Genomic DNA, 21,033 nt, shown 5'->3' on the forward strand with positions numbered 1-21,033 from the left:
TGGGGTTTTTTATATAGCTGACAATAAATTTAGTACTAGGAAACTGGGAGGCAGTTACACTTAAGCAGCTGTTTTCACTGTAACTAGTAGTTTTGGTTTGCGCTCGTTTGAAAAACAAGTAAGATGTGATTGCTGAAAGAAGACAAAGGAATATAGCTATAAGAAAAGAGATTTAGGCTAGACTTACTTGCTTGAGCATACACATACAGCAACTTTGATCTCTCTGTGGAAGGTAGCCCTGTATTTGCTGTTTTCCCACTAACCTCCTTTTCCCACTTTGCTTTGGGATTCTTGAAGCAGAGTTGCAGGGTTTCCCAGATGACTTGCCCTATTTAATGTTCGTGAGTGGCCCATTCCTAGCTGCACTTTTAGACAGGGACACACAGTCTTTTTGCTCATCCAGACAGGATATCTTTGCCCGTGGTTTATCTCCTGGAAATGAACAGTTATCATAAGTAGCTCCTGCTTCAGACATGAAACATTCCTGTAGGAATATAATGGCAGGGCATGTGCTAGTGGTGCAGGCAAATTACTCTGGCTCTACCTGTGCCCACCTGCATTGCGCTGCAAGCCAACAGGGAACCACGTGCCAGACAGCCCAAGTCTGAAAGAGTCCCAGTCACACCACACTGGTTCAGGAGCCAGGTATACTAGATAGGGCTGTCGGCTCACGCGTAGCCTGTCCTGAATGTGGCTGGCCTGTCTGGGGAGGTGAGAGAGATCACAGCTGCCCTGGGTGAATTCATCAGCCCAGGGTCTGTCACCTCAGCCATCTCCGCTTTGCTCTGCAGTGAGGAAATAGCACTGCACCTTTATGTCCCCTTCCTTCCTCCACGACCTCACTAGTAGCACAGAGCAAAGCTCTTTCAGAATTTAATTGAATAAGTAATTCAATTACTTATTCAAATACTTAATTGAATAAGAATGTAACTGAATATTCCCGCTGTAATAAATAATAGCACAACAGTATCACAAATCTGTGGAAGAATGAAGCACGCTTCTCTTTAGCAGTTCACGTTCTCGGAGTTCATCTTCTGCAGTGCTTTTGGTTCCCTTCCTCCATCGTGTTCCGCGCTTACTGCAGATGTCCTTCCTTCTCCGAGTCCATGTGTCTTTAATTCTGTGTGAGCTCCTTGCTGTGGTAGGCTGTAAAACTCAAGAATCATGTATCTTTTTATCCCCACTGTTTGCTGAGAGTACCAACAAAAAGGTTTGCCAGATATTTTAAAGACTCTATTCCTTCGCTAATAAAGAGTCTTCTAAGCAGCTTTTTCTAATCAAATACTTCTTTTAGTATAGCTAATGCTTCAGTCTAAGACCTCCCTGTTAATCTGAGGTCAGACTGATCTTGGATCACTTGCTGTCCTTACTCTGCTCTCTTCTTTCCCTTCTTCAGTCCTCCTGTTCTTCAAGAAGTGCCTGAGTATCTCCTAACAATTCTGAAACTTACTGTATAGCTTTACGTTTTCATAGTAGTCTCTCTTTATAGATTGTTCTCAGCACTGTCACTGTTTGAGAGGAGGTTTTCTTCAACAATTTCTCTCCAGTTTAAAGCTTGTAATCATTCTGTTGCTGTGGAAATTACTGTGATAATGCAGGTTTAGTGTTCATTACTTCCCTGCTGCATTAGATAAGAAGAAAGAGGAGCTGTTGCGTGGGAGAAAGCCCTGAATTAAGCAAGTTGTATACATTTCACACGTATGTCAGGGAAGATAACACATGAAAAGGAATTAGGGTTGTTCAGGCTCCTTGGATTTTCTTGATCTTCTCAGGAAAAAACAGGTCTAAATATTAAAAAGGAGGAGAAAAAAAGCCCAGTGTTTGACCTAGAGACTGTGGCTTGGAACAGCAGTTCCAATCTGTTGCTTTTCAGGACATCAGTCTTCCATCTTGGGTGATGGCCTTTGTCGTTTCCATTTGGAAGCAGGATTTTGGAAACCCTTATCCTTCCTTATCAGAAAGAGAGAAGGATGCAGTCAGAATCCCTTATATAGCTATAGAGCGAAGAATAAAGGAATTTCCTACTGGAGATACCCATGGCTAGCTCTCTTATTTGGGAAGAGGGAGCTGGATTTCTGTATACAGGAAAATTTTTGTTTATCAGTCTTTGTCTCTTGATCAATTTTAGTAGTAGTCTCTATTCTAGAATTTTGGATGTCCATAAGGAATTAAATAATTTGATACTTCTGTTTTTTTCTTATCTTGATTAGTATTTAATATTCCAGAGCTCCTTATATGTGGTTGTTTTAGAAAAGGCTAAACTTTCATGTTACTGAAATTGCTAACCACAATGTTCAGCTTGTCCTGTTTCCTTGCTTTTTCTTTAATGCATGACCCATTATTCTTAACCGCATCTGTTCTTCAGCATTCTTTGCTAGGCAATTCAAAGTGGGGAACATTAACAGCACAGCTATCTGGCTTTGGATCTAAGTGTACTGTTCCTGCACATTTTGAAAATAAAAACTTATATTGCTTTTTACCCTCATGTTTGTAAATACATGTACAGTTTGTAAATATATAAATACATATGTGTTCCTCCTTTGATTAATGTGGCTGCCTTTCACATGCACAAGATTTCACAAGTTGCTTGGTGGTCAAGGCAAAGTTTCTAAGGAGGCATTCTGTACGTGCACACCAGAGTGTATGGACGCTGTTTTTCAATATATGTTGTTTTCTTTGACTACTAAATGCAAAACTGGGAACAGGTCCAGAATCCTTAATAGCTAGAACGTATTTCATGCTGATCTCTTCTAAATTGGCATCCTCCATTGCCAAGTTCTAAAGTGAGGGCTGCGATGATGATGAATTTCTCTAATGGGGTTTTTGTTCAGGGCTGCCTCATAGCAATATTTTCTGTACTGTAGGATTCAGACAGAAGGTCTCTGCTTATAAAAGGGCCCGATATCTTTCTGGCTGAAATGCCCTTAGGACAGAGGTGCTGATATTTTTGTATTAGATCCTGACATCCTTTTAAAATTTTATATTGTTACAGTATGTTTCTCAGCATACTCAGTTGTGTCATTTTACTATTGAAATTCACAACAGAGATTTTTTTAAGTTCTTTGTTGTTCTTCTTGGTCTTATGTCTTGCTGGCTCAGGGCTTATACCAAAATAAGTTCTTCAAATCCTAAGGCACAGTAGTAATGTAACAGAACTGTGCCACCAATACTGTTCTGTAGAAATCAGTGTATTGTTTTTAAATATATATGAAAAGGAGGTCATGCTCTCTTTTCTGGGCAGCACATGAAGAAATGAGTTGCACGTGGAGTGTGAGCATCTTGCTTGTTGGCAGCTGAATTCCCCTGACACAAAAAGGGAGTTTGCAAAATATCGTCTACTACCTTGGGGAATGGAATAAGCTGAGGTAGGGGACTTCATGCAAGAACAACAGAATTTCTAAAGATGAGGGCGAGAACGAGAGAAAGGGGAGAGTGGGAGAGAAGAGAAAAGAGGGAGGGAGGTACTCATTTAGGAGAACAAGGCGACTGTAAACGAAAAAATCCAAGGCGTGGCTTGGTGGAGGCATTGGACTGTTGCTGTGTCTTTTCAACACAGCATTGCATTTAAGTCATAGTTACTGAAGAAAGGCGACAGCTGCTGCTTTAGAGCATGAGGCAGAGGAACTATTGGAGGGGCAGAAAAATAATCATAGATATAGAGGAATGCCTTCCAGAGGGACTGTCTTGCACAAGCCACTCCACTTTATGTAACAAAAGCCTGGTGACACAATGCATGGTTTAGTCATAGGAGTGCCCTGGAGTGGACAAATATTGTACATCTGGAAACATTTAAACAAGTAATTAGTTTCTGGAAAAACGGCAAATTACTCAAGGAAAATGTAGTCCATTGTGTTAGCTTCTGACTGCATGTCTACAAGATGTATGATTCTCCTGACTGCCTTAACCATCACTTCTTTGCTTCTCATACCCACCGGTTGCATGTGGGGACAGGTAATAAGGTAGTGTCAGGGCTGACAAGCAGGTATCGCTAGGGGCTGTGACATTTTTGCCCCTTCAGAAGAAGGGCCAGTGAACAGGGAGGTGGGGGGGAGGCGTTCCTCTCTTCCTCACAGCTAGCACTCTGCATCCTACCAGGTCATCCTGTGCTTTGAGGACAAGGACCTGATCCTGTGGGATTTCACCGTCTTTGTTAGATATCACCAGGGAAGTCCGGTGCCAGCTGGGGCAATCTCTCCCACTGGGGTTCAAAATCTCCGACTGTAACACAGTCCGCTCCATTGCCCACTTTCTTCCTGGGCTTCCATCACAGCAGATTTCCTCTGTTCCTTTGCTACACAAAGAGAGAATGTTTTGGAGAAGGGGTGAGGGAGCACAGCCCACTTCCAGCCTGTCCCTCTCCCCACTGCTGCTGGAGAGGGCTGGCTGGAGCAGAGGCACAGCAAGGCAGGGACCTTAAAGAGTTTCAGTGCCATGCTATCCATGACTAATACATGATGTTTGATAGCACACACATTTAGAATTATGATGCTACTGTGAGATTGACATGTTGCCCATCAAAGGGAATATTGCTTGCCCCTGGTGATGTGCTGCCCAGCTGCATGTGCGTCATAGGTGGAATATAGATCCCTCCACAGCTGGAGTTAGCAGTAGGGCAATAATTCAGGACCTGGTCTGCCTTGTGGCAGAATCTGCAGTGTCTCTAAAGAGTGACTGCCTGAAATGGAGAACTGCAGGCCAGGACAAGAGGTCGTACTTGGCACCAAAGCGTCAGAGGTTAGCACTGAGCCCCATGTCTTTTTGGTCATTGGTGTGCTAGCACGTTCTAATCGCTGCCTCCTGCAGAAGCTTTTCGGACGATAATTGCTGTGGTTGTTTGTCATTACAGAAGTAACGCTGAAGGTCCATGTAAGCGATGCCAGCACACATCAGCCAGTAACTGAAGCCTTCATTGAGATTTTTACCAACCAGATCTCCATTGCATCTGGAACCTCAGGAGCAGATGGCACTGCCTTCCTCAAGTTTCAGTATAAGTTGGGCAATCAGCTGATAGTGACTGCTAGTAAACATGCATATGTGCCAAATTCTGCACCATGGAAACCTGTAAGATTGCCTGGTAAGAGATCTTTATTTTTTTCTGAGGTAAGATTTTGCATCTAAAGGAAGTTACACAGTTTTGTATGATGTGTTTTAATGCTTGCGATCCTGGGTGGGAGGAAGAACGTCTGTGCATTTCAAAAAAAGCAAGGTTTCTTCCTAAGTTAAACTGTGGCATCAGGGCTGTGCAGAGATTTGCTTTCCTCCTGGCTGTCCTTGATACAGTGCTACGTCAGTTTTCAAACTGTTGGTAGTCTTACAGCTCCACAGAAAATACAAATCTATTCCAGATTTTTTTCTTTATGGGAACTCTGTTTCCAAGTGCTTTGTTTCAGCAGCTGTGATGTACTCGTTCGTTTCTCTCCCAAGGTGTAGCAGCAACTGTTGCACCATAGGCTGTAGTGTACAAAAAAAGTCCTGGCCTTTCAGTTCTTGGCTGTTATCCATAGGACAGTTTTAATCTGAAGTTATGTTATCCAGATGTAAGGATTTTTTCTAATGTAATGGTTTGTTTCTTCCGCAGGCAAACAAATATAATGATAATACTTGCATGTTTGTTTTTATCAGAATGCCTCAAAATTTTATGAGAAGTGGGAGACTTTACATTAGTTGTACAGGAGGGGAAACTGAGTCATGAAGACTATTGCTGTACTGCTAAATAGAACAGACTGAGGGTGGCTTTCAGACCTTGAGACGTAACATCTAGATGAAGGTCACATCCCCAGTTTTCATCTGCCTTTCCTCTAATCCCCAGCCACAATTAGGGTCCAAGTAGTGTGGGAATGGTCCTAAGCTTGTATTATACCCAAATCACACCTAAATATCACCTCAGATTTGATAATTAGCCCAGGCCAAAACCATGCCAGGTTTTAAGTGCACTAATATTTAAATAGTATAAATGATCACAGGGCAGTGTTCAATCCCATGCCTTGGCTCCATTTTATTTATTAATATCAACATAGCCAGAGGGACTGTGTGACTTGCCGCAAGGTCAAGCAGCAAATGTATTTTCAGATGGGGAAAGGAACTTAAATCTCCTCAAACCCAAAATTATGCTTTAGGCCTTTCAACGTGCTGTTTACTTCTCTGCATTCGCTTGCTTCAGATAAGATAGACTCACTTTGACATTTCCTCTACTGTGTTCTGCCACATTTTCCAGCTACTTAATGGAGCTATAGCGAAGACTAAGCCAGGCTCTTAGGTGCATAGTGAAAGAATAAGAAACAACTGAAATGAGTTGCAGCAAGGAGAGTTTCAAATAAATAAAAGGGAAAAATTCTTTACAGCAGCAGTAGTCAAAGATTGGAACAGGTTGCCCAGAAAGGTTGTGAAATCTCCATCTTTAAAGATATTCAAAACTCAACTGCTTGGTTGAAGCAGATGACCTCCAGAGGTCCCTTCCAACCATAATTGTTCTGTGACTCTGTTTAGAAATTTCCTTGATGTTTTTTCTGTTTAAATAAGATGAAGTGCAACTTCCTCAGCATACTTCATGTACTTCCTTAAGAGACAAACGTGTATCATTAAAACAGGCAGTAACCTTTTCTTGCCTGAACTTTTTCTTGCCTCATGTCTCATCTTTCTGACTCATACCCTAGATCTTTTGAATGCGCCCTACTTTTCCATGGCCTGGAGTTTGTTTGTTTATGTTTTTTGCTTGTTGCTTTTTCTTAAATATTGATTTTGAGGGAAGAGAATCAACCATGGCATTATTGTTTTGGTAAGTCATTGAAGTTTAAAGAGCAGTCTTTCCACAAAATCTTTCTTTCCACAGCTGAAATGTGAGCTTAACTCAGGAAATAGATTCATTTCACCTCTGATCTTCCCCCATTGAAACTGGTAGATAGTTTGCCATTGATTTAATTGGGAGTAGAATCCTTTCTTTTGCTTTCTGTACCTTGAACTTAATCCTTTCTTTGATTAAAGAAAGAAGTTACAACTTGATACACCCTATGTAGATTTAAAAGGATTGTTCTTTGAATTACTCCTTAAAAGTGACATGACATAAAAGTTCAGGCCCAAGATACTTAGGCTGTTATTTTTTGTATAGACTAAGATGCCTGTAGTCTTTAAAAAACTTTCCAAGAACTGTTCGTATTTAAATGCCCTGTATTTAAATGCCTATCATGCTTGTAATCAGCACAGTATAGAAGTTTTGAAGACCATGGAAGTTTTGTTGTTGTTATTTTTAATCTGGGTTGAATGATGGGGAACAGACAGCATATTTAAATCTTGATTCTAGAGTGTGCCATCTGGGCACATGTGTACAGCAGGATCGTCGTTTCCCAAAAATGCCTTTTAACAGTACTAGTAGTTGTCACCCCACAGAGCAGATATGCCATTCTGAGCAGCGTTCCACCCACGGCAGTGGTTTAAGCTAATGTGCCGTCCTGTGTGCTGTGGTAAATGAACTATGGACACATTTACTTCAGATGTGGAAATGATAACCACGAGCAGGGAGCAGGTTTGAGAGCTATAGGGTGGTAATGTTTAAAGTGCTGTAACAGGACTTTGCCGAAGGATCAGGATTCTTCCATCACAGTCAATATGCATTAGTTATAATCTTATGCTGAAAAGCTGCGCAGCCACTGAACTTGTGATATTATTGTAATAGCTTTAAGGAGTAGGCATCGAGGGTTTTCTGTTCTCATAATTCGTCAGAAATGAACTTTTCTTATATTAGCCAAAATAATTACTAGCTCTTTACCACTTAAGTAGGAGGATTATTTATTTACATAGTGATAAATGGTAGGAGGAAAAGATTAAGATCTCTTTTTCCATTAAACTATTTATCAGCAGAGCCATGACTCCACTTATTAACAGTTCATTAATTTAACATCACTTGAGTTGTTGAAGTGTTCATGATGGAAGATGTGCTTATCCATCTGCTCTTAGCTATGCATAGATTTTTCTTTGTAAATAATTTGGAAGAAAGAAATTTGTGACTGGTAGTCCATATTTAAAAGGACATTTTTGGAGCAGTGTGTGCAATGAAGAGAGGGAAGTTGCTGAGGCAGCGCAGTTCAGACTAGCTGGTAGGGTCAGTCAAAGCAAACCATGGTATTCACTGCGATGAAATGTAGTTCTAGGAGCAGAGGATGCTCATGGTATTTCTGGGAGAGGAGAGTTCATCTGGAAAGCAGTGACTCTGCAGAAGACATGCAAGTCATGGTAGATGAATGGTTGAAAATAACCTCCCAATACAACACTGCAAGAAAGCAGAATAATATGATCCTTAGCTGTAAGATAAGGTCAAGACTGAGAAGGTGGAGTATAGTATTTCAGAACTTGTCCTTGGTGCAGCCACTCAGGGAAATACGTGTCTGGTTCTGAATCCACGCTTCAAGAAAAATGTTTAAAACTGCAGGGTCATATGAGGAGTGATTAAAAGACTGGAAAATATGGCTTACAGGGAAAGACTTGGAAGTGCTTAATTTATTTTGTTCACCAGAGAAAAAGTTCATGGGGTAATTTGATCGTAGTCCATCAGTACCCGCATAGAGAACAGGAAACAGGTAAGAGAGAAGTCTTCTGTCTAGAGGGCTTGTATAAAAAGAAGATCAAATGGCTGGAAGTCTAACCTCAATAAATTTTGATAGGTAAAAAGGCATGTGGTTTAACTGCCCTCATAATTATTTACTAGAACTTTGATGTCGCGGTGTGTTCTTCACCACTGGACACCTTTAAAAGAAAATTGGATAGTTTTTCGACATGTTTTCTAGTTTAAGCACAGCTATTGGATCTGAAGCAGTAATTAATTCAGGGAAGGCTGTAGTTATACAGGAGTAAGACTGGATCATCACAGTTATCCTTCTGGCCTTACAAACTATGAGTTTCTGCCTTCGTCATGCTGAGAAAAGATTGTGCAGAAAAGCCCAAGGGAAGTTGAGAGGTTATATATGCATTATAGTCTGGCATATATGGAAGAAGATGTTGGCATGGTTTATTGTGTTGAGCTCCCCAGGGTGTCTAAATTATATTAGGTTTCTTCATACAAATTAAGTTATTGGAGTAAAGACAAACAAATTTTGTAATTGTGTGGCCTTAGTGCTACTTACACTAGGCTTTCTTACTTACGTTGCCTGATGTGTAGATCTGTTTCACATGTAGAGCATTGGAAAGAAAATTCTCAGCTGTACTTGCAATAACATGATTTTTTTTTTTTTAATGTTCATATATGTTGTTAAGACCATCTTTTAGTTGGTGGTTCTTACCAGTATGTTTCTCCTAGTTTCTTCTCCTTTCTGCTGTATTTCTCCCAAACACTAGAATTTCTGATCTTTAGAAAGAGAATATATTTCTTAAAACAGAAATAGTGTACAGTCTCCCTCTTTGTAGCTAACATCTATATGGTCTCTTGGATTAAGTAATACATATTAATTTAAAGGAAATTTATGAAGCTCCAGAAAATCAGAAGAGCTTGTGCTGTTCTTTTATTAATTGGTTCTGGCAATGTCTTCCTCAGCTTGTGGTCACTTCAGAATGGGATGAGTTCTTTCCAGGTGCAAATGTGGGATGCTGCCCAGTTACCAAAAATTACTAGTCTGCATTAATCTCCTCTTCTCCTTCTATCTTTGAAAGCCATGCATGGACTGCAGGCAGGTCTACTTCTTACTGTTTTCATGGGTGCGGGAGTCAGGTGTGCTCGGTGGCTAATCCATACATATTTCTGGTCTTCTGGGTCTGAAGAACTTGGCATGAAATTGTATCATGTTCTTCACTTTCCAAAGATGTGTGTGCATACAAACACAGCCCCCTGTAAAGAATGTCAGTACCCAGTGGCAAAGGAGGTCCTTGCAGGCAGATTTCTTGCAGCAATACCATTTATCTGTCCCCTTTTGCACCACTGGTAGAATGACAGTAGTTCTGCTATATATAGCACTTCTGTAGTGTAGGTGGTGACTCAGTAAGGACATGCTGTATTTTAAAGCAAATTATTCAGACTTATTCATCATACTTTGCCTTTCTGTATGACTTTTAAATACTTTGAGATGCTTACATAAAAAGTTAAGTCTCATTAAAATCTTCCTGAGGTAAGAAGTATAGCCATTTCACAGAAAAATAATTCAGTCAGACTGAGTTAGTGTTTGACTCCTCTTTATGTAATGACAAGTCTTTCTGTGGAGCTGGGAATTATAACCCAAAACCCTGCTTTACACTGCACTCTTCTGTACTTTGAGCTACCATGCATGACTTGCAGGAGTCAAAGCATAGAATATGTTGTTTAGTTCAATAATAATTACCCTAGCAATTTAATTATTTGGTTTAGAAAATGCATGTGGTTTCTGTCATGTATACAATATGAGTTTAATAGTTTGGGTGGCCTGCTTTTGCAAAAATGCAGAAGAAAGTAAGTGCTGTTGTTGTTGGGTTATGTTTGTAAGAATTCAAATATATCCCACTTAAACCACTTCTCTCCCACAGTGTTCTCTTCACTGAGTCTTGGCCTTCTTCCTGAACGCTCAGCTACTCTAATGGTCTATGACGATGTAGTCCAGATAGTCTCAGGATTTCAAGGTATGCTGGTTTTTGGAAGTCGGAATTGAAATTTGAGTGACACTAAACAAAAAGCCTGACAGCCCATACTTTCTGAACTCTGTCCTGTGGGTGAGACTGGTATCTCCTGGGGAGTTCTTCTGAGTTCCCAGAGGAGTACTCCTCTGTGGGATGGTTTTACCAAATTGATTAATAGCAAAATTCATCCCTAACTGCTGTGACTAGGGAATTTGAGTTACTCGGTAATAAACAAGTTTGGACTTCAGTGTGCCATTTGCGAGCTAGAGGTTAAATTTCTTTCACTATCTCTTGGATGTTTTTTCATCTAGCCTCATTTAACCATCCTTGCAGTAAACATTTTCTGATGTTCTTATTGTCTAAGAATTTTCTCTGTTTTCATTTTATTTCTTGCTTCCTGCTGTAAATGCCTTAGAAATTTAGGGCATAGAAAAATTGAAGATCTCTCATAACTGCATTGTTGTGTACCCTATATAAACTTGCTTTTCTTAAATACTTTCTGTGGACCCCTTATCAGACTGCCTGCCAACCCACATACTACGGGATAAAACCCACTGTATTAGAATAATAAAGTTCAAGTAACCTTTTCGTAAGGCCAAACACAGAGGTTAAAGCAACTGTAGTATCAGTCAGATGAACACTGTGTTTTCTGAATTGCACAGTAAAGAATAAAATGTTCATCTGACCTAGGGATCTGACCTAACTTAGCCCAATTGATGTGATAGCTGAGGTAAGTCTGTTAACAAAAGAACAGAAGTTTTTAAAGATACCTTGGTGAGCCAAAACAAGGGGACATCCTTCCTATGAGCACTCTTATTGCATATAAACTGTGTCTTATTCACATGTATTATGATTACCATCATTTTAAACTCTACCATATAGTTAATAAACAGGGAAATACTACCTTCAATAATATTCCAAGATAACCTTCTTTTATCTGGGGGAATATAATACAATTATGCCTTCCTGACATCTTTTTTTACTGTTAGAAACCATCCAGACACAATAGGCTTTTCATTAATGATAGCACTAGATACAACTGAACCTGAAAAAGCACTACACAAATTAGGTAGCTGATAGAACGCTCAGAAGGAGCTGGAGAACAGCACAGCTGCCATATATATATATATATTCTGCAGTTTGAGAGCTGACATAATCTAATGGGGTAAATTAGATGGACGGTGAACTGTGTTAAACCACAAGGGCTTCCATTAGGCAAAATATGAAACCTTGTTTAACAACAGTATTCTATTAGCATGGTGTATTAAATACTCTTATTCTTATGCAAATATGTTACTATTATGCAATTAACTTAAAAAGAACAATCTTTTCATGTTTACAGCTTTCTTTCTTCAAAAAAATGGGGGATGTTAAAGGGCTAGAAGGATGTTTAACAGCCAAGTGACACTCATAAATATTTTCCACATAATCTTGCTCCCTTCAGTGAATTGATCCAGGGTGTTCCCAATATATTTAAATTAGAATAATATAACTGGTTCTGCTGGTATAGCAGAGAAAGAGGATAAAGGAAGAAAGTGGTACCCAGAGTATTCTAAGGGTTGGGATTCAAATTCTCAGTCTTGCCCAGAAAAAGCTATTTTATGGAACCAGCCCACACTCCTTTTCTTGGGAATTCTCTTGTGCTGAAACCTAAATGAAAGACAGCCTAGACATTGTACCAGCGTTTGAATGGAGCCTCTCTAGTCTTGATCCAAAATCCTTGTGACCTAGTTTTTCTCTGTTACTTCTCCATTTTCTTTCCCACTAACTTTGCACTGCTTCAAAAGAGCTGATCAGGAGTTACCTTAGTGCAAAAACGAGAGCAAAACAGAACTCATTATACCAGGAACAGACTGGGAACACTGGTATTTGAAGCACCAGTCAAAGGGAAAGAAAAAGCCTGTCTAGTACGATAAGTTACCAGTTGCTTTTGAATAATTGATCAAGCAGGCGACTTATTATGCAATTGAGAAGTTTGAGTTGATGCAGCCAGCTTCATTTTCATGATGGCATTACAATCCGCTGCTCTTCTCTGTCAGTAATTGCGAGGGATGGAGCTTGCCAGCCACTGGGTCATTTAAGTTATTTAATACCAGCACAGTGACGAGCTGAACTTCAGCATTCAGCGAATAGGAGCTGTATGGGTACCCTCTATCAGCCTCTGACATATGAGCAATCAGAGCATGAATTGATGATACTTCAGATGTACTTCACATAGACTGACGCTCAAATGGCAGTGTGGTGCCACATGTCACGCATCCAGCATGACAAGAGGTGCCTTACAGGGAATCCTTGAGATGGTTACATCTTCAGGTGTGTGCTGGCAAACTGGAGCTGACAGCATTTGAATCATGGCCGGCGTGTTGACAAGGGGATGTTTAAGGAAGATAAGATCAGTGTTCAGCAGTCCTTTACCTCATGGCACTTGCCAAGTGGAGAGAGCTCGCATGCTAATTTTATACTTGAATGTATTTGGGTTTTGTTTGGATTTTGTAACTCAAAACTAGTTATCTTCAATAATAGAAGCAATAATAATAATCCACTCCCAGTGATAAGTGTTGACTTGTTGAAAAATACTCTAAGAGTCTAGTCTCCATTTTACTACTTCCAATTCCCACAATAAGTCTATTCCCAAATATATGCCCCCAAATCCTCTATGACCTCTGTTAAAGGAATACATTGGGTTATCTTCTAGCAGGGTGGTGAGAGAAGGTGAAAGACTTGGTAGCTGCTTCCCTCCCAAGCCTTTCACTGGTAGCTCCTGGTCTTCTGCCCCTTTGAAGTCTCTTGCTGGGTTTGGGGAGACCCAACTGAGGAGCTGAGGGGAGAGTCAGGGTGAGTGGCAGGTTTCAGGTGAATATCAATATCAAGGAGTTTGTTTGTTAATCTAGGGTGCGAATTAACTACTCTGCACTGATTTATTGTATGCATATGCACTATCTACAGAGGAAGCTGTTCCTTCCACCTTAAAACTTGCATCCGAGTTGATTGCTGTGCAGGTTTCCTGCCAGGTTTGGGGCTGAGCCATAGGAACGCTTTGCATTGCCTCAGGATTCAAGAAATTGAGGTTGGCTTCTGAGTCCTCCCTATCTAGTTAAAATTTGGCAGCTCATGGCTCTCCCAGCTACAAAACAACTGGTTTTTTATAGACAACCCTAGAGCCTCCACATAAACTACTGTGTTACGAACTCAACAACAGTTACTTTGTTTTTAATTCTTAATTAGGTCAGGTCTTTGGAAATATAATACTGGTTCTTGGCAACTTGAGTAATTCATCTTAACCAGAGATTTAGACAGCAGGAAATCCTACAGTTTTACATTGAACTGTTAGTGATAATCCTAATGACGGTTTCTTTGTTGTGGTTTTTTTTCTGTTTTGTTACTGTGGATGCTTATCCCTATGGGCCGTAGAAGCCCGCTTAGCAGAGCCGTCATCGGTTCCCGAGTGCTTGAGCAGATCTGTCCCTGAGGTACAGCAAACTACTACGGTATTGCAGAGCACTTGGGAGATGAGTCTTCCCTGAGTTCATTGCAGTCAATTTATTTAGTCTTTTATGTTGTTTTCCATTTAAGCCTAGAAATTGAGTAAGGGACATTTCTTCCCATTTCACATGGGTGTTGTTTAATGACTGTCTTAAACACTTAAGGGTACTGCCAGTCTTGAGAGCCTGCTGTAAATACTTAAATGTTTCAGAAATTAAAAAAGAAAAGTGGTTTTTCTTGTAGAATTACCAAAGAAATGACAGCTAAACAATGATCAGTTCTTTGGAGATACTTGCCCGCTTACATAGCAATTTTTGTTGGCCAATAAAAAGTTTGTTCTTTGGAATTTTATGTTTTTACATAGCTAGACCTCCTGCTAGAAAATAATGCAAGAAAAAAATTTCAGTCTCCTGGTTAATGAGATTGGCAGTTATAAAGCTTAAGAGTTGTGAGTGAAGCTCTTTAATCTTTCTTGCAGTGAAGTTACATGTAACCTAAAAGTGCTGCCAGAGACTAATAGGGGAAAAGAAGCACAATTTTTTGAGTTGACATCTTTGAACTGCATAGTCAAATGTGAATTAAGAAAAAACCTGCTTGCCTCTTGATTTTGTGCTGTGTGGGGACTGTTCTGTGAGTATTCAAAATGAGCTCTGGAGAATACAATAGCTTTTTATTTAAAAATTAATTTGCATGTTGCACACACAAACTTGAAGATGGCGTCTTGCTGTGTGTTGCTAAACAGTATTAATGGCGAGCATCCATTGAAAAAGACTATTGACTTTATAAACTGGGATTTAAATGAGACATGGAATGCAATAGTACACGACACAGTCCTAAATCATGTTACAGCAAAGACCCTTCAATTAACACCTAGTGATCTTGAAAAAAACACTAAAACTGTACAAGACAGAGGAAAAGAGAGAAATCTTACATGCCAAGTAATCTGGTTCTGTTTAGATGTGTTCTTTGCATGGGAAAATACGAAAACTCTTCTCACACAGGCTTTGTCAAGTGAATCTTTTTATCCAGTGGTTTAAATAAAAAGTGACTATTATCTCCATACTAGTGATAGTTAATGTGGCCAAAGCTTTGTAAAAATTAAATACGGAAATTACACAAGTTAATTGGGACTACAGGTAGAATCGTAGTCTCTTAGAAAATCACTTTAAAGAGTGTAAGTTAAATTTATCTTGGTATTTCAAGAAAAACAAATTTTAAACAAACATGGTGAAATGGATGCTTTTCTAAGCTTTCACATGCCCTACCTCTGAACTCAGTTTTAGTTTCAGTTATATTAACTACAAGAAGTGTGAGGTGATCCTGGGAAATAACGTGGTCAGAAAAGCTTCTAACTTTAGATGCTTTCACAATTTTGCTCAGTGATACTTGTGTAAAAATAATGGCAACTGCAAAATAAATGTAAAAATACTGTTTTCCCTCCTCTTTTTAATAGCCTTCTGATATCTCTGTCCTTCTTGAGCTATTTCAGTTTATAATGAAAAAAACTGTAAATGTGCTTCCATAAATATGAACTCCTAAATATTCTGCCTGCCTTGGATATAAAGTCACTTTTAATTTTTTTAGGTGCACGGACTCAGCCGCAAGTTCACTTTCAGAGAAGATCTGTGAAATTACCAGAGAACACTAGCTACAGCAATTTGACAGCATATCTAACTGCAGCCAGTTCACCCTGGGAAGTGGACAGTTTTCCTTATTTGCAGGGATTAGACGGAAATGGAACAGGTAACCCACTACTTTGGTTTTGCTCTGATTTCATTTTGGTCCAGGGATCAACTTTTGACCATATATCATTTTTTCCATTCCCTGTTCCAGCAAACATTCTTTGAAATTTGGATTACAAGATAGGTTCAAGTGCCCTACCAAAATGCTGTTCCAATAAGCAAGAGAGCAAGGTCCGCTGTCCCTTAAATGGGGCCACTGAATAGCAAAGATTGAGACTCCTTGGCCTCGGGAGATCAGAAAAGTTTGTTACACTTGTTGTTTTGAGTTAAGTCTCCAAATGTGTTGCATGTGCACATACAAAGATGGAGATTAATGTGAAGGGACAAAAGAAGATTTACCTTGCGGATGCCATAAATTCTTGTTCAATTTTTTTCTAAAAATAAATAAAATCCCTATATATCAAGGGTTTAATACTCTGTTGTTTCAGCTAAGAGTTGTTGCAATGGCTTTGTTAATACTTTTGAATCTAGCTGCAGCCAAAAATTTGCAAATTTATTTAGCACCAATGGGAAAACAATGAAAATTCATGGTAGAAACACAACCACTGTTAAATTCAAAGCTGTGATACGTTTTGATGACTGCAGCTACCTGTTACTCTTCTTCCACTTCTCATTTAGTCTTTATTGAAATAATTGGTGTTGTGTAGGCTACAGAAAAATAGAAGAATTTGGCACAGAAGTCTTCAAATTCTTGAAATGCTGCTGTGAAAAGGAGAATAATGTTTTCTCTGTGTCCGTATTGGGTTAGAAAGCAAGCAGTGGACTTTGCGGTGCAGCAAGAGAGCTTCAGACTAGTCATTAGGAAAACCTTGCTACGGCGAGGATAGTTTATGCTGTAGAATCAATTGCTTGAGGGTGTTGAACAGAGTTAGACAATCACCTGTGAGGATGGCATAGGCGTAGCTGAGCCTGCTTTGAAGCAGGCTGAATAACCCCTTGAGGTCCCTCCCTGCTGTTTCTCAGGATGCATTTACTTGTGATGTGTTGATCTAGGTGACTTTGAATGCTAGGTCATGTGTGTAAATGGCAGGTACTAAGCTTGCTAGCTTTTCCTTAAAAAAAGAAAAAAGGCAAAATAAACTTCTCCTTCCCTTTCTACAAATCTAAATATCTCCTTTTCTATTACTATTAGAAATGTGTCTGCTACCTTACTCCAATCCTTCTGTCTGCTCCAGTGAGTACATCTCATCCTGTCTCGTTCTATCTCTCTGTCATTTCCCTATTCTCATCTTCAACGTTCAGTTTTCTCTGGCTCTTCATACTCAGGCATGATCAAATATCTCTCATCTTTTTTAAAACAAAGGAATGCACTTGATCTCATTCGTCCATCTACTTCCTCATCTCCTTAATTTTTATCTCTAAACCCACTGAACAAACTGTTGACAATGTGTGTGGGATTCCTCTCCCAAATCTTTCCTTAGTACTCTGCAACCCAGCTTCCCACCCTTGCATTTATTTAGTGGAAACAGGTCTTGCCAAGATTTCAGATGATCACCTGTCATGGGAACTACACAACCAGGTCATCATCTTTCTCCTGTTTTACCTCCTAGCCTTCTACAAAACAGAGGAACGCACCCTTGGCTTTTTAGTCTTCTGTATGCTTGCATGATGGGAACTTTTCTACTTGAGCATGGGGGCCCTGGATTTGACTTTTATTAGCCTTCAAGTAAAAGTATGTCACAAAAGACCAAAATGACCGGCAAAGAAATGGGGTTTAAGAGACACAGAAGAGCCTTGTTTTCTGAATACTGTAGTATTCAGTATGGTCTAATGCAGACTACAAATGCAATATATTTGTATGTGCACTACAGTCTAAGTGAAATGTCCTCTATTTTTAGTAGAAGTTTCTCCTGCTGTGGAAACATTAAACTTTAAAATCCTAAACTTGGATTGACTTCCTTTTCTTCATCTGCAAGTGACTTGGTGAAGATTTCACCTGAAAAACTTTTGAAGGAATAAAAAATGAGATCACCGCCTGCTGGGGATTTTTGAATATTTCTGTTCTCAAGAGAAAAAGAAAAATATGTACAAATTTTAGAATTCTGAAAAAACTTAGCATTCATTTACATGGGAAATTTTGGAGTGTTCCTGAACACTGCCCCTTCTCCCCTCTCTCCCACCTCTCCTCCCCCGCAGTTACTCTTCTGTTCTTTCACAGTTTGTTTATATGTCTGTAGAGTTTTGGAGAGGTCCTCCCATTTGTTTCAGTCAGCTCAGTTCTCTGGCTAGTACTTATCCAGAGTGACTTTACAGTTGTTTTAACTAAAACCTATTCTCTATGAGTTCAACAGTTTTCACAAAATCCCAGCTGGGTGTTGAAGTAGTAATATGGAGCAGTGAAAATTCATTGCATGAATCAGCATGTTCCAAATATAAAAATTCAAAGAATTTAGCTGCAAGTAATGACAAGCCTGTATAGTGTTAGTTTATTGTTTGTATTAATCACCAGTTGGAGAACAGTAGGATGGTTTCACAAAATCTTGTCCTTTTAACCAAACTTAGCAAAATTTTCCATCGTCTGCAGTAATGGACCAAGCTGGCTAATAACCATTACTCCTGCTGGCTTTGTAGGCTGTTTGTTTCTTTATGAAGAGTCAAGTCTAAGTCACAGTGGATTTTCCTCTGATTATTTTTAGAGCTCTTCACAGGTCACCAGATGTCAGAAATGACAAGAAATAAATGAAAGCTGACATTTATTGAAGTCCATTCCCATTTAATCTGTGTGTGTGCTTATCAGGTGTATAGCATGTTAGAGTTTCATAAGCATTGATTTTAATTTACCTTCACAACAGAAAAGAGAAAAATTTATCTTTTTAATGAGCATTTACATACTGTGCAAGATGGCAAACTGAAGGATTATTTCTTCTTGCCAGAGGTCAGTGGATTTCAGAAATTTCTTCATCTTCTAATATAACTTGTTCAGCCCAGTACTGAGCAAAGCGTCAGTGCATCTTAAGTAAAAGAGATGCAAACAGTGTTTCACCATCAGAATGCTTTTTCTGGGGCTGAAAACTCATTTTTACAGATATTAGGCAGATATGCTTCATCAAGACAGTAATGAAAGAAAAATTGAAAACTTCCAATATCTAAAAATAAGTAAAATATAAAACATAATTTAATCTTAGATATTAATCTAAATGTTTCTAAAATCTGAAGTTATACCTTTTGTCATTAGGAATTTGTATATGCCAGAACATGGTCAGGTTATGATACTTAGCAACAGAAATTTATTTCTCTGATACCAGCCTGAGAAACTTAGTGGCCCAAGTCCAGCGACCTGGGGACAAGCATCAATCTGATGGAAGTTATAGGTGCATGGCAGAGGCAGTGGACTGAATGATCAGGAATAAAGGAACTTTTTCCCCACCAATTCCTTCCTCTATCTCTGTTTTATATTCTAAGGCTGTAAGGTGATGATATTGTGCACCATTGGAGCCTGCAATACAAATCCTTGGGTAGGCTGGCAACCTTCCCTTATGCCCTAGCTGAATTTCCGAACCTTATTTTTGTGATTCTCATCTCTGTGGCTGTCTTACATGGCCATCTTCAGAGTGCCTGTTTTCTCAGTGCTTTAATCCCTCTGGAAGAGATGCTTCTGCCCTCAGTTCACAGTAGATCAAAGCAGAATGTATGCCCCTTGCATGTGCTTTCATCCATCCTTAGCCTGTCAGCTGTGCAACAGTGATACTCACCTTGAAATGTGGGGAAAATGTATGCCAGAGTAGATGCTATAGTAAATAAGCCACATGCAAAGTTACTTCTGGTTATTTTCCATGTCTTCAGTTTGGCACCTCTTGCAAAATCCAAAGAATTTAAAATGCTGAGGAGTTTTGTCTCTTTTCCTTCCCTTTGCCACTTCCCCCCCCAGTGATGTCTTAAATTTGGTGAGCCGTTACTCAGAGACATCGAATTTAATAAAGGCCATTCCTTGAGACTTACTCACTGTTAAGAGAAATCATAAAGGTCTTAATGCTTTCCCACCGTTGCCTCGCATGTACTCGTCCTAATGAACACTGGTGCTTCGATACTGCGTATTCCTCCGGAGCCCTTCTTGTGCCTTAGTGTTGCAGGCGGCATACCACTGCTGGGTGCGAATGTGCTTTTACAGGCAGTTTAAGCTGATGTAAGGCCCCAGGATGACAGGAGGGGCAGCACCCCGCTCTCTGCCAGCCAGGCACCCCTGTTCCTTCTCTCAGATTAGCCCCGTAGCAGGAGAGCGGCTGCACAGCCCCTGGAGCCAGCACCAAGGAGGCCCCAGGTCTGCTGAGCTTAGCAGCAGTGTGGACCTGGGTGGCTCAAGCCCCTTGCAAAACTGGAAGCTCCATCTCTTCTGTTTTAAACTACTACTGCTATTGCTTTGAGCTCCAGATCTCCCTGGTTTTAAACCTCAAGCTTTTTTTCCCCTGAATACATATATATCTCTCTCTGTGGTATTTTTCCCTGTCAATGATTCATTTGGTTAAATGGTTGAAGGGTTATAAGGCTTTTTTAATCATGTTGTCATGGACTAATGTCCATTGGCATGCAGTTTAAACATAAAGAATAATTATTATCTTATGCAGATAAGAAGATAACACTGTGTATCCTAATAATCCATTTAGCTTGGTTTATTTCAGTGAAAGGCCAAAGGGAATACATCCTGGCATTCTTAAACATATGACCGATTGCCCTTGCAGTGTTACTGCATGTTTGGGTGTTTTCTTAATTATAATATGGGCATGTAAGGCTATAATAAAGGTTTGTCAGATTTTTTTTTTTTTGCCATGATTATGGCTGTGATACTCGTACATATTTATTTAAGATGAATTAAGATGAGAAGATATATGCAGGAGATTTTTGCATTGTCGTTTCCTTGTCTTCAGAATTTTCCAAAATTAAGTGAAAAATACAGAAGCATATACAACTTGTTTGTTGTGAATTTTGTAAGGCAGGGAGGATTATTACTACTACCATCCCTTGAGAAATATGTTGGTGCAGTACTGCGGTGTTGAACCACGTGGGTGTATCTTAAATTCTGGGAGATTCTGTAGTCACCGTGTTCATTCATTCTCTCGGTAGGAAACAGCACTAGGTATGACCTCACCCCTGTCACTGCAGTCAGTGTTCATCTCCTCAACAGCGATGGGACTCCAATCCCCGTGAATGGCCCCATCTATGTAACAGTGCCTCTGCCAACAAACAGCAACTTGAAGCACAATGCACACGTTCCAGCATGGAGGTTTGACCAAAAATTTGGTAG

At 39.7% G+C, this 21,033-nt stretch overlaps 1 protein-coding gene across 5 annotated transcripts in view; it reads left to right on the forward strand.

The window, feature by feature from the left end:
* Nucleotides 1-21,033, forward strand: part of FAM171A1 (family with sequence similarity 171 member A1) — a 92,815-nt gene that overhangs the window by 51,709 nt on the left and 20,073 nt on the right. The window contains exons 2-5 of one of the 5 annotated variants that reach the window (XM_075492727.1): nucleotides 4,847-5,074; nucleotides 10,480-10,572; nucleotides 15,637-15,795; nucleotides 20,853-21,029. In XM_075492727.1, the coding sequence (XP_075348842.1) occupies nucleotides 4,847-5,074; nucleotides 10,480-10,572; nucleotides 15,637-15,795; nucleotides 20,853-21,029 (657 nt within the window). Of the gene's footprint in view, nucleotides 1-4,846; nucleotides 5,101-10,479; nucleotides 10,573-15,636; nucleotides 15,796-20,852; nucleotides 21,030-21,033 lie in introns of those variants that run through there. The other 4 variants (XM_075492731.1, XM_075492728.1, XM_075492729.1 and 1 more) reach the window with 4 other exon arrangements.

Source organism: Mycteria americana, chromosome 2 (genome assembly GCF_035582795.1).
Source record: "Mycteria americana isolate JAX WOST 10 ecotype Jacksonville Zoo and Gardens chromosome 2, USCA_MyAme_1.0, whole genome shotgun sequence".
Taxonomy (NCBI): Eukaryota; Metazoa; Chordata; class Aves; order Ciconiiformes; family Ciconiidae; genus Mycteria; species Mycteria americana.